General features: G+C 50.5%; 1 protein-coding gene across 1 annotated transcript in view; it reads left to right on the plus strand.

Moving 5' to 3' along the window:
* LOC137384043 (zinc finger protein ZFP2-like) overlaps nucleotides 1–14,066 on the plus strand; it is a 29,377-nt gene that overhangs the window by 4,322 nt on the left and 10,989 nt on the right. Inside the window, exon 2 of the mRNA XM_068057605.1 lies at nucleotides 6,372–7,337. Within this exon, the coding sequence (XP_067913706.1) occupies nucleotides 6,372–7,337 (966 nt within the window). The remainder of the gene's footprint in view (nucleotides 1–6,371; nucleotides 7,338–14,066) is intronic.

The raw sequence follows: 14,066 nt of genomic DNA on the forward strand, positions 1-14,066 counted from the left end.
GAGCTCCTCCTCCCCCATCTGCACCATCTGGGGAAGGTGAGGTTGGGGATCACCCCAATCTCGCTCGGTCTTCGGGAGCACTACCTCTGACATGTCTACTCCTTCTGTCGCCAGCTATTTGTGCAGCTGGCACGGGAGGAGATCTTGGAGGGCCACTTCAGTGTGGAATTCCAGGGGGCGGCCTACCCTGTCTTCTGGACCTCGGAGGGGGTGCGGTGCCATGTCTGGAAGGGGGTGGGACATGTTCGTAAGAATTGCCCCAACCTCCCGGCCGCAAACTCCACCTTGGCGACCCAGGGTGGCGCTGCTGCACCTCCTCCCATTCTCCCTACACCTCCAACAGACACCGCTCAGTTTGTTCCGGAGGCTGTGGTTTTCATGGACTCCGGTAGGGAGGTGGTTGCCCGTCTGGGTGGAAGGAAGACGTGGAGGAGAAATAAACACCAAGGGGAACTTCCCCTGGACACTGGCATAACCCGAGCCTGAGTTCAGCCCAGGGCCCGCTCCCGGGGAATCCGCCTGCCCCAGGGCTGGGTTCAGGCCTAGAGTGATCAGGCAAAAGGAGGGCGCGGAGGCAGAGGCCTCTGATTACATGGAGGTCTCTGAGCCTCCGCACCCTAGAGGGAAAAAGAGAAGAAGGCACCCCTCCACGGAGGTAACTCGGGGCCCTGAGGTGTGGGGCCCATCTGTTGGAGGGGAGCTGTCTCCTGGTTCGGGTCCCCAGGTTCCCCCTGCCACCACCACCATCAAGGCTGTAAGGTCTGGGCAGGAGCTCCCTACCCCTCAGGATGGATGGGAAGGGGAAGACCCCTGCACATGTAGCCCCTCCTGAAGGAGCAAGTGGAGCCCTGCTTGTGGTGAGGGAGCCTGGGGACACTCCTGGAGAAGTCTCCCATTCTGCCACTGGGTCGGCCGTCCCAGCCAAAATCCACTCCCAACCAGGATGTACCCGACCCAGTTATAATTAAAAATGCTGCCCCGTCTGCTGGGTCTGTGGGAGCTCTCCGCCTCCAGTCACAGCTCCGGCTGGATTTCCGGAGTTGGGAACTTGCGTCACCCCTGGACCGCTCAATGGCCTGGGGACGGGGGGGTGGAGGGGGGTCCTGAACCGCTGGCACCCATAGGCTCCAGTTCCATGGTAGAACCCAGAGAGGACATCACCTCCATCGATCCAGGGGGTGGGATCGTGACGGAGGTGGGACCAGCTGGTGCGGCCAGGACGTCCGTCCTACAGTGTGTGGTGGGTGCGTCGGCCGCTGGTGGTGACGACCCGGAGGAGAATGGGGACTCGGTGTGGGGCACAGAGGACGACCTTGATTCCATCGCCAGTGACTCAGTAGAGTCCCTCTTGCCTCCCACCGAGTCTCCTCTCATCCCCACACCTTGCGACATACAGGGGTTGCTGCAATAAAGTTCAGCTGGCCCTCGGCCGTTGGTCGAATCTGGCGCTGATCATCCAGTCCGTCTGTGCCGCCCTCAAGAAAGCAGGGAAGGGCGCGGGTGTGAAACTGGTTGAGGCGCCGAATTAAAGCGTTCCTCAATGGGTTGCTGGGGGAGTGGAAGGCCAGGTGCACTTCCACTCCCTCCTCACTGTGAGGTGTTGGTGATGGTTTTTAAGTACCTTTGACATGAAGATAACCATAGCCAGCCTCAACATCATCGGTAGCAGGGGGTCTCACCGCAGATTTCACAATCTCTCAGTCCTCAGGGAAGGGAGATACGCGGTGAGCTTTCTGCAGGAAACCCACACTGTTCTGGGAGACAAAGCCACCTGGCTCCTGGAGTGGCAGAGTGGGGTCTACATGAGTCACCTCACACCTATTTTTAGTGGGGCTACCTTGTTGGCCCCGACTTTTCAGCTGGAGATCTTGGGGTTCAAGGAGCTAGTGCCGGGCCGCTTTCCCCACCTCGCCGTTCGCCTGGGTAGCGTGCCGCTGCACTTTGTGAATGTGTACGCGCCCAGGCCCGGTGCATTGCAAGCGCGCTTCTTTGAAGAAGTGTCCGCTCTCTTGAGCTCTATCGATAGCAGCGAGTGCATCATCCTCGGGGGGGATTTTAACTGTACCCTCGAGGTGGGGGATCGCTCCGGTCCCCAGCGTGTCCAAGCATCAATGGAGAAGTTGAGGGAACTGATCAACTCCCTCAACTTGGTGGACGTTTGGCGGAATCTCCATCCCGACTCCAGCACCTTCACATAGAGGTATGGAGGAGGAGGGTCCTGAATCGACCGCCTCTACATTTCGCAGGTGTACGTCTCCCGCATCTAGGCGGCCTCCATGCGGCTGGTGCCGTGCTCGGACCACCGTCTGGCGTGGGCGGAGTTCACTCCGCTCAGAACACAGGCGGGGTCCGCGTACTGGCTCTTTAACAACCGGCTGCTGGAGGATGAGCGATTCCGGGACTCGTTCCGTCGATTCTGGGCCGACTGGAGAAGAAAGCAGGGGGGCTTCCCCTCCTTGAGGCTGTGGTGGGATGTGGGCAAGACTCAAGTCTGTTTCTTCTGTCAGGAGTACGGGAAGGGGTCGACCAAGAGGCGGGAAGCCGAGATCGGGTGCCTAGAGAGGCAGGTGCTTGACTTGGAGTCCCGCCTTGGTCATGCTGTCGTGGACCCGGCTCTGTGGCAGGCGTACAAAGAGAAGAAGGGCGCGCTGAGGGACCTGCAGCTCATAGGGTCCCGAGGCGCGTACCTGAGGTCGTGGATCCAGATCCTGGAAGATTTGGACCGCGCCTCACCCTTCTTCTACTCGCTGGAAAAATGGCGGGAGGTCCGTAAGCAGCTCATCGAGCTGCTGGCCAACGACGGATCCTCCATCACGGATCCGGAGGGAATGGGCCTCCTGGTCCGTACTTATTACAGTGCATTGTTCTCTCCGGAATTGTCCAGCGAGGATGTGCGCAGAGTTTTGTGGGAGGACCTGCCGCAGGTCAGCTCGGAGGGCGCTGAAGGATTGGAGGCTCCGCTCACTTTGGCGGAGCTGACCGTCGCCCTCCACCAGCTCTCGAGGGGCAAATCCCCGGGGCTTGATGGGTTGACCGTGCAGTTCCTCAGGGCGTTCTGGGATGTCCTGGGGGACGATTGCGCGTGGGTCCTGGGGGAAAGCCTGGCGACCGGGGAGATGCCCCTCTCGTGGCGCAGTGCGATCCTCGTCCTGCTAAAGAGGGGTTATCTCCGCCTGCTTAAAAACTGGCGTCCGGTCTCCCTCCTCAGCACGGATTATAAGATCTTTGCCAGGGCTATGTCTACCCGCCTGGGCTCCGTGCTGGCCCACATGATCCACCCCGACCAGTCCTACACGGTCCCGGGCCGGTCCATCCAGGACAACATCCACCTGGTCTGGGACCTGATCCATCTTTCCCGGAGGACTGGTCAGTCGGTCGCCTTTCTCTCCCCTTGATCAGGAGAAGGCGTTCGACAGGGTGGATCACGAATACCTTTTCGGGACTCTGCGCGTTTTCGGACTCGGGCCGCATTTCGTGGCCCGGGTCCGACTTTCATATGCCGCCGCAGAGTGTCTAGTCAAGGTTAACGGGTCCTTGACGGCGCCCCTTCGCTTTGGGAGAGGAGTGCGTCAGGGATGCCCCATGTCCGGCCAATTGTACACCATCTGCGTGGAGCCATTCCTGTGCCTGCTTCGCAGGAGGTTGACGGGATTGGCTCTGCGCGAGCCGGCCATGCGGGTCGTCCTCTCAGCTTACGCCAACGACGTGTTTCTTGCAATCACAGATCCCGTTGACTTGCGGAGGATGCGCGACTGCCAGCAGACCTTTTCTGCCGCGTCCTCCGCGAGGATCAATTGGGAGAAATGTTCCCGTCTCCTGGTGGGTCAGTGGCAGGTGGACTCCCTGCCGGGGGAGTTGACACCTTTTGCGTGGAGCACCACGCACCTCCTCTATCTGGGAGTCCACCTTAGCCCCGCTGAGGAAGCCTGGCCGGCAAACTGGCAGGAGTTGGAGGCGAAAGTCACCGCTCGGCTGGGGCGCTGGACAGGACTGCTCCGAGTGCTTTCCTACAGGGGCCGAGCGTTGGTCATAAACCAACTGGTGGCCTCCATGCTGTGGTACCGGTTGGTCACTTTGGCCCCGCCCCCTGCATTTGCCACCGAGATCCAGAAGAAACTTGTTGATTTCTTCTGGGGCAGGAGGAAACACTGGGTCTCTGCCGCGATCCTGAGTCTCCCGATTGAGGAGGGCAGCCAGTTGCTGGAGGGTGCTGCACAGAGCAGTCCCATGCAATAGACTTTCAAGTAGGTTCACGGACTCCCAGGCCGCCTGTACTTTCTGCAGCCTGGACGAGTCTGTGTTTCACATATATACGGAGTGTGCAAGGTTGCAGCCCCTCTTTGAGTATTTGAAGGGGCTGCTCCTCAAGTTCTGGCTGCACTTCATTCCCACGCTCCTGATCTTTGGGCACCCGGTGCGGTGGGGCGTGGGCCGGGAGGAGGATCTCCTCGTCGGTCTGCTCCTGGGCCTGGCCAAGGTGGCAATTCACAGGTCCAGGCTGCTGGCCGTCGGGGGGTCTGTCCTCCCTGATTGCCTGCCCCTCTTCCGCGTTTACGTTTGCACCCGGGTGTCCCTGGAGAAGGAGCATGCGGTGTCCGCCGGTACGCTTGAGGCCTTCCGCGACCGGTGGGCACCGCAGGGACTGGAGTGTATTGTCGACGCTGAGAATGTCATTTTAATTTGAGTTTTTGGTTTAATTATCTGTTTTTAATAAAGTTATTTTAAAAGTGTAAGCATGTATATAAAGGGGACCTGAGGAATAAAGGCCCCCTCGACATCAAATATATAAAAGGGGCCTGGGGTATAAAGGCTACCTTATTAAATAAAAAGAAAAAGAAAAAAAAATGGGGAAAAAAAAACGGGAGTTAGATACAGAGTAAAGCTCCCTCTACACTGTCCCATCAAACACTCCCAGGACAGATACAGCACGGTTTAACTGAAGAATAAAGGTTCTTGTATGTTGCCCTACAATTTTACTTAACTTTAGAGTTGGATAAACAATGGCTGGTGTGAGACCTTTTGACTTCACAAACCAGCTATTCTGTAGCATCTCAGTGAGCGTGCCAACTTGGTATTAATTTGCACTGGTTTTGGTGCCCACTAGGGACTCAGTTGAGACTATCCTTATACTAGCCAAGGCTCAGTTGGTAGTGCTCTCGCATGTAAGTCAGAAGACTGTGGGTTCAAGACCCACTCCAGAGACTTGAGCACAAAAGTCTCGGCTGACTACTGAGGGAGTGCTGCTCTGTCAGAGGTGCTGGTGTTCAGATGAGGCGTTAAACCAAGGCCCTGCCTGCCCTCTCAAATGGATGTAAAAGATTCCATGGCATTATTTCAAAGAACAGGAGAATTCTCCCCTGTGTCCTCGGCTAATATTTGTCTTTCAACCGAAATAACTGATATCTGGCCATTGTCACATTGCTATTTGTGGGATCTTGCTGTGTTCAAATTGGGTGCTGTGATTCCTACATCACATTTCCTGCAAAACATTCTTTTTTATTTCATATTTCCAGCATCTGCAGTATTTTGCTTTTGTGTCATTGGTTGTAAAGTTTGTGATATCTTGAGGTCATGAAAGGCACTATAGAAATGTAGGTCTTTGTGTCAAACCAAAGGAATGATCAGCCTATTTCCTGAAAATCCTAAATCCTTTTGTCTCTGTCCTTTTCACTCTCTGTTTCCAGCTAGGAGGAAGGCTGTAGAACTGACTTCCTACTCAGTCATTGATTTGCCAGTAGACCTGCCATAAAGCTGGCCACTTCTCCCTCATTGGCTTGTGGATTTTGGAAAGAATAGGGACCATCCAGGCTAATGTTCCTGGGATGAGACAAATAACCCTCATTGTATCAGTTGTGACACTACACAAACTGGCCTATCTGGTTTAAATCCACATCTTGGGATGTGACCATCACTGGCAAGACAGACATTTTGTGCCTCGGGGCCCAAAGGATGTCGCAAGACAACCTTCCAAGACCAGTTCAGAGGGACAGTTAAGGGTTAACCACGTTGATGTGGGTCTGTATTTACATATACGCCCAGAACGGGAAAGGGTGGCGGGTTTCTTCCCTGGAGGACATTACTGAACCTGTTGGGTTTTTATAATAATCCGACAGCTTTTCATGATACGAGATTCATATTCTCAAACATTTGTGCGGGGATTTGAGCTCAAATTCTCTGGATTGTTAGTCCAGTAATATAACTAAGTCACTACTGGATCTTGGAAATGTGACAAGGAAATTGTGTGAGGGAATTAATGGGCAAACGACATCCTGTCAGAGGCAGCTATCGCAACGGAATAGAAGCAACAATTCAAAGAAAATATCTACCATCGAACCTGTGAAATTAAAGTTTGTACTTTCTTTTCCTTCCAGTAGAGCCTGCTGCAGGGATTACTTTGATGATCATGGAAGCACAGAAAGAGATGGGTGATTTAATGAGTGACTCACAGTCCCCGCCTGCTCCCCAGGACTGGCATCACTATTACTGCCCTGAGTGTGGCAAAGGCTTCAGGTCACCCTCCGGTTTGGAGAGGCACCTGCGGGTTCACACCGGAGAGAGGCCGTTTGAGTGCCCAGTCTGCCGGAAGAGTTTTTACAGTTGCAGTAACCTGACCAGACATCAGCGGATCCACAGCGGGGAGAAGGCCTTCACATGCACCGTGTGCAAGAAGCGGTTTTGCACCTCTGGCGAGCTGGCCAAGCACACGTGGGGCCACACCGGTGACCAGCCGTTCCGCTGCTCCGTGTGCGGGAAGGGGTTTTGCACGTCTGGGGAAGCGGTGCGGCACCAGGTTTCGCACACCCGAGAGAGACGGTTCGAGTGCAGCGTGTGTCGGAAGCGGTTCTGGACGGCCAGTTACCTGGCAAAGCACGGGCGCCTTCACAGCCGCGAGAAACCGTTCGAGTGCGGCGTGTGCAAGAAGGCGTTCCACGCCGCCGGCTACCTGGCAAAGCACGAGCGGATTCACACCGGGGAGAAGCCGTTCGAGTGCACGGCCTGTGGCAAGCGCTTCTGCGCCTCGAACAAGCTGACAGAGCACCGGCAGATACACCGCGCCGAGAAAGCGTTTGAGTGCGCAGCCTGTGGCAAACGCTTCCGCGCATCCAGGAACCTGGCTCAGCACCGGCGGGTCCACGGTGAGAGGCGGCCCTGCGTGTGTCCCGTGTGTGGAAAGGCGTTAGCCTACTCCACCACACTGCGAATCCACCAGCGCATTCACTCAGCCGAGCGACCCTTCAAATGCTCAGCCTGCGGGAAGGGATTCACACAGGCCTTCAGTCTGAAGCTGCACCAGTATCACCACAGTGGCGAGAGGCCATTTCGATGCCCACTGTGTGGTAAGGGTTTTGTCCTGGCCAGTTACCTGGCAAAGCACCGGTGTGCAACCTCCCAACCTGAGGGGATGAAAAATTAAAATTGTGCCTGCGTTTCTTGGCCGGCTTCCCATCTTCCACCCTCCATAAACTTGAGGTCATCCAATACTCTCCATGTCCTAACACACACCAAGTCCTGTTTCCCTATCAGCCCCCATGCTCCCTGACCTACACTGGCTCTCAGTCAAGCGATACCTCAATTTTAAAATTCTCATCCTTGTTTTCAAATCCCTGCTTGGCCTCACCCTCCCTATCTCTGTAATCTCCTCCAGCCCCACAACCTTCTGAGATCTCTGCACTCCTCTAATTCTGAACCTCCTGTTCATCCCTGATTTTTATTCGCTTCACCCTTGGCGACCATGCCTTCAGCTGCCTGGGCCCTAAACTCTGGAACGCCCTCCCTAAACCTCTCTGGCTCTCTACCTCTCTCACCTCCTTTAAGCTGCTCCTTAAAACCTACCTCTTTGGCCAAGCTTTTGATCATCTGTCCTAGTGTTTCTTATGTGGCTCGGTGTCAAATTTTGTTTGATAACATTCCTGTGAAGCACCTTGGGACGTTTTATTACATTAAATGTGCTATATAAATCTAAGTAGTATTTGTTGTTGTTGAAAGATATTCAGAGACCCAGCACAGTATTCAAAGTTGCTGCATTAGAAAACGACCCATTGTCTTTGAAGGAAAGGTTTATCTGAATATACTGTGCTCCCTCTCTTAGTACTATTGATCATCTGATGAGACCATTAAAGGAATAACTGACCACAACCTGACTTACTTCAATTTATTTGTGTTTTTTTTTGTAATTTATTCTTGGGATATGGCAAGGTCAGCAGTTATTGCCCTTGAGAAGGTGGTGGTGAGCCGCCACCTTGAACCGCTGCAGTCCGTGTGTTGAAGGTGCTCCACAGTTCTGTTAGGGAGCAAGTTTCAGGATATTGACCCAGCAACAATGAAAGAACAACAATCTGAGTTCCAAGTCAGAATGTTGTGTGATTCTGAGGGGAACTTGCAGGTGGTGGTGTTCCCATGCATCTGCTGCCCTTGCCCTTCTAGGTGGTAGAGGTCACAGGTTTAGGACGTGCTGCCGAAGAAGCCTTGGTAAGTTGCGTGCTGCACATTGGTGCGAAGGTGTAGTGTCACTGTGGTTTGCCCACATGCCTCTCAAATTAATGTGATGCAACCTGCTTCAGAAATTGGATGGCATAGATAAGATAGCTTGGCTTTGAAGTTTGAAGCTTGGCTTGACTTAAATGTGGGAGGCATGTTGCTGATGACACAAAAATTGTCCGTGTAGTTGATAGTGAAGAGGATAGCTGTAGACTCCAGAATGATATCAATGGTTTGGTTGAGTGGGCGGAAAAGTGGCAAATGGAATTCAATCCAGAAAAGTGTGAGGTAATGCATTTGGGGAGGGCAAATAAGGCAAGGGAATACACAATAAACGTGGGGATATTGAGAGGGGTAGAAGAAGTGAGAGACCTTGGAGTGCATGTCCACACGTCCCTGAAGGTAGCAGGACAGGTAGAGTGGTGAAGAAGGCACCATTTTTGGCCAAGGTGTAGAATACAAAAGCAGGGATGTAATGCTGGAACTGTATAGGATAGGCCAGTTCTGGCCACATTACAGGAAGGGTATAATTGCTCTGGAGAGAGTACAGAGGAGATTTACAGGAATGTTGCCAGGGCTTGAAAGTTGCAGCTATGAGGAAAGATTGGATAGGCTAGAGTTGTTTTCCTTAGAACAGAGGAAGCTGAGGGGTGACTTAATTGAGATGTCCAAAATTATGAGGGGCCTAGATAGAGTAGACAGGAAGGGCCTGTTTTCGAGTGGAGAGGTCAATTACCAGGGGGCACAGATTTAAGGTGTTTGGTGGAAGGATTAGAGGGTACATGAGGAAAAGCTTTTTCATCCAGAGGGTGGGGGGTGTCTGGAATTCACTGCCAGGATCGGTGGTGGAGGCAGAAACTCTCAATTCTTTTAAAAGGTATTCACCTGAAGTGCTGTAACCTGCAAAGCTATGGACCAGGTGCTGGAAGGTGGGATTAGATTGGGCGGCTAGTTTTTTCAGCTGGCATGGACACAACAGGCTGAATGGCCTCCTTCTGTGCCGTAATTTTTCTATGGTTCTAAGTCTGAGGATAAGGTTTCGGCCATTTAGGATTGAGATGTGGAAAAGTTTTTTTCACTCAGAGGGTTGTGAACCTTTAGAATTCTCTGTTCTGCTGGCTGTGGATGCTCAGTCGTTGGGTATATTCAAGACAGAGATTGATAGATTTTTGGTGACTAAGGGAATCAAGGGGCATTGGGGGGGGGGGTCGGGGGAGTGCGAGAAAGTGGAGTTGAGGTCAAAGATCAGGCACAATCTTATTGAATGGTGGAGCAGGCATGAGGGGCTGAATGGCCTCTTCCTGCTCTTATCTCTTATGTTCTTCTGTTTAAAGAAGTTCTTTTGGATTCTGAAGGCTTATAAATTCTACATGCTCATGAATGAGAGGCAGCTGCTCAATACTTGCTGTGGGGAAGGAATTGTCTTATTTCAGTTCTTCAATGACACATAACTGGCACTAATCTAACAGACAAATCTCTATCCCTGTGCTACTGCACGTATACCATCTGTGCAGGCCAAATCTTCAGATAGGTTCAACATCTTCTTTCTTTGGCCTCCTTATCTCGAGGGACAATGGGTAAGCGCCTGGAGGTGGTCAGTGGTTTGTGCAGCAGCGCCTGGAGTGGCTATAAAGGCCAATTCTAGAGTGACAGACTCTTCCACAGGTGCTGCAGAAAAATTTGTTTGTCGGAGCTGTTACACAGTTGGCTCTCCCCTTGCGCTTCTGTCTTTTTTTCCTGCCAACTGCTAAGTCTCTTCGACTCGCCACTCTTTCGTCCCGCCTTTATGGCTGCCCGCCAGCTCTGGCAGTCACTGGCAACTGACTCCCACGACTTGTGGTCAATATCACAGGACATTGTGTCGCGTTTGCAGACGTCTTTAAAGCGGAGACATGGACGGCCGGTGGATCTGATACCGGCGACGAGCTCGCTGTACAATGCGTCCTTGGGGATCCTGCCATCTTCCATGCGGCTCACATGGCCAAGCATAGACCATTGTATTTCCTCAAGGTTCTTTGTCAGTTGTTGCCCCTTCTCGGATTTTGCCCTCAATTCCCCAACAGAATTAGTTGGAGCATTTATTGGGGATCTCACTGTTGCTTACTGCCCTCCTGTGATACTGATAGAATTCGAAAGGACATAGACAGGTAGCTGGAATGGGCCGACACGTAATAGATGAAATTACCCATACATACCCCAGTTATGTAGTGCATCATCCATTCAGCTGTGCTGCACGTCTCAGATCCAGCTCACCAAACACATACACTGTAGCATGTTCTTCGCAGAGGCTTTATAATGTGATTATAGACCATTGAATGATACAGCACAGAAGGAGACCATTCAGCCCGTTGTGCCTGTGTCGGCTCTTTGGGAGAGTTATCCAATCAGTGGTACTGAATCCATTTGTATTTCCCTCCTCACTTCCCTCTCTCCCTCCTCAGTTTTGTGAGGGCTCTTTAATCAAGTTGCTGCCTTAATATCGAGAGTGGTTACTCTCACCTCTCCTCTGGCGTTCAGCTCTTGTCTTGAGATTGGGAGTCAAGTCTCTGCCAGCACTCGGTCACTGCAGTTTGTACAATCGACATGTTGCATTGCAGTAGCTCCCCAAAGTTGCATCGACACAACCTCCATTCCCAATGACTCCTATCACCAACAAGACCAGCACGATCACGGGAGCGCCATCATTTCCAAATTCCCCTCCAAGTCACACGCCTACCTGACTGGGATGTAAGGTAGTTCAATCCTTTACCGTCACGGCAACTAACTCCTGAAATCCCTTAACCCTATTCTGAGCGAATCAACAGCACCAAGACAGGAGATGACCCACCATCACTGTCTGAGGGTAATGAGGAATGGGCAACAAATGTGACCTTGTCAATCAATCCCATGCTGAAAAAAACCCAGAAAATTACCATAAGCAGATTGTAAAAAGATGGAGAGAGAAAGAGATGGAGAGAGAGTGGTAGAGAGATAGAGAAAGAGAGACTGGGAGAGATGAAGCAAAATATACAGAGATAGAGACAGAAAAACTTGGAGAAATGGCGAGATGAAAAGTGACAGAGAGTGAGACTGAGATATTGATAGAAAAAAGAGAGGCAGAGAAATAGAGGGGATTGAGATAGAGACTCGGGAGCAATTTTAACTCTTGGTAATTGAGGACTTGAGTTAAAATCACAATCTCAGTTTCTGACTACCCGTTTGTAATGGAAAACTTTTCCTTGATACTAGTGCATACTCAGATCATTACCCCTCAAAGAGAGAAAGACAGGATGAGAAGGGAGGGGAGAGAGCAAGGGAATGAGAAAGGACAGAGAAAATGAGAATGAGGAGGGAGAGAGGGAAATACAAATGGATTCAGTACCACTGTGTTCCTATTGATGGTGCTGTTGAACTGTAGACGGTTACTGCACTCAGGAGCGCAACCTACTGCCACACAGTGGTACTGCAGCCCAATAGCCCCCATTCATTTAGGTGATTGAGAGAGGGAGTCTTGTAGTGTCCAGGTATGAATATGGAAACCTTAATGTGCTACTTAACTGTTCATAAAAGTGCCATGTAGCTCACAGGAACAAGTTCAGCATAACACTGACTTCAAGGAGTTCAGGAAATTAAACGTTCAGCTGTTAGGCAACTGAATTTTAAAAAGAAAACCCCGATCAGCATTTCCTTAATGGATCTTGGAGACAGTTTTTGCTCCTGATTTTGGGGGTTAGGAATGGTACAGGGCACACCCACCTACCATCCTGTGTGCCACTCCACCTGCTGCTGTTGTGGTGGGTGTTTGAGATGGGCAGTCCAGGAACCCATGCAGTCTCTTACAACAAGATCTGTAGTCCACACTCGCAGTACAGTGTCAATTGCATTGCCTCTGGCAGGGATAGTCACTACAGCCCTCAATAGCTTTGCCTCAGGACCTTTCCAGGCTACAGCAGGTGAGATCAGTCAATAAAAGCCCACACTTGCATCAAGCAGGTGACATTTTATATTCAGTCTTGGGATGTGGGCATCACTGGCTAGGCCTGCATTAATTGCCCATCCCTAATTGCCCCTTGAGCTGGTGGTGGTGAGCCACCTACAACAGAATGGCTTGCTAGGCCATTTCAGAGGGCAGTTAACAGTCAATCTGGAGTACATATAGGCCAGGAGGGCAGATTTCCTTCCTTAAAGGGCATTAAGGAAACAATTTCTTTTTTTTTTACAACAATCTTAATTAATGCGATTAGTATTTTAATTCCAGATTTATTTAATTAATTAAACTTAAATTCCCCCAGCTGCTATGGTGAGATGTGAACTCATGTCTCCAGAGTATTTGTCTAGGCTTTTGCATCACTAGTCTAGCAACATTATCACAATGCTACTGTCCCCACAGGAAGCAAGTAACTGTAGGTTTTGCAAATATAGCAGGCTCCTCCCTTTCCCCCACCTCAGTTCGGTGTGTGTTCAACTCCAACAAGATAACCATCAGGACCCTTACCAACGAGCATAATGCAGAATCAAGCTGCAATTCTCCCTGTACATGAATAAAGTTGAGGAAAGAGGAAAGGTAATGGAAATAAATATCCAAACACTCCACTGTGCTTGGCCTCCAATGTCACCATCTTGAATGATCTACATCAGGGTTGTCCAACTTTTTTGCTTGGGGGGCCACATTACAATTTTTGTCCTACATAGGGGGCCAGTGAGCAAATTTCATAAAGATAAAGGCATTACAAATTTATTTTAGCGTTAATCAAAACAACAAAAAAATGTGCATTTTTGTGAACAAGCTTAAAATGAGAAGACTAATTTATTAACTTACTTTCTCATCACTATGTTGAACACTGATTTAGTGAGATACTTGGCATTGCTTTTGCTTGCACAAGTAGTCAATGTCTGTGAACAATTTCAGTTCACCACAGTTCAAGATAGATATCAGTATATATCAATACTTGAAATTAAGAATGTTGAAGTCAATAGAATGAAAAACTCAGCAATTGGGGACACCATTATTGAGTGTGATATGTATGTTCACTTTTCTAATACTAATTCTCTCTCTAATGATACATATGAAGTGTAATACTGTTATTCAGTGTGATATGGACACACTGTTAGAAATACTATGACTGATTCTCTCCCTCTCTCTCTTTCTCTCTTCTCTCCCATTCCCTCTTTCGCCCTCTCTCTTTCGCCCTCTCTCTTTCACCCTCTCTCTCTCTCTCTTTCTCTCTCTCTTTCCCTTTTTCTCTCTCTTTCCCTCTTTCTATCTCTCTCTCTTTCCCTCTTTCTATCTCTCTCTTTCACTCTCTTTTGTTCTCTCTCTCTTTTGCTCTTTCTGTCTTTCCTTTTCTCTCTATCTCTCTCTCTCTCTCTCTTTTGCTCTCTTTCTCTCTCTCTTTCTCTCCCTCTCTCCCTTTCTCTCTATCTCTTTCCTTCTCTTTCTTTCTATCTCTCTCTTTCTCCCTTGCTCTCTCTCTTTCTCCCTTGCTCTCTCTCTCTTTCTCTTTCTCCTTTTCTCTCTCTAGCTTTCTCTTTCTCGTTATCTCTTTCTCTCTTTCTCTCCCTTTTTCTCACTCTCTCTCTGGTGTTGTATATAAAACAGGGATAATGTT

This window comes from Heterodontus francisci, chromosome 25 (assembly GCF_036365525.1).
Source record: "Heterodontus francisci isolate sHetFra1 chromosome 25, sHetFra1.hap1, whole genome shotgun sequence".
NCBI classification, from domain to species: Eukaryota; Metazoa; Chordata; class Chondrichthyes; order Heterodontiformes; family Heterodontidae; genus Heterodontus; species Heterodontus francisci.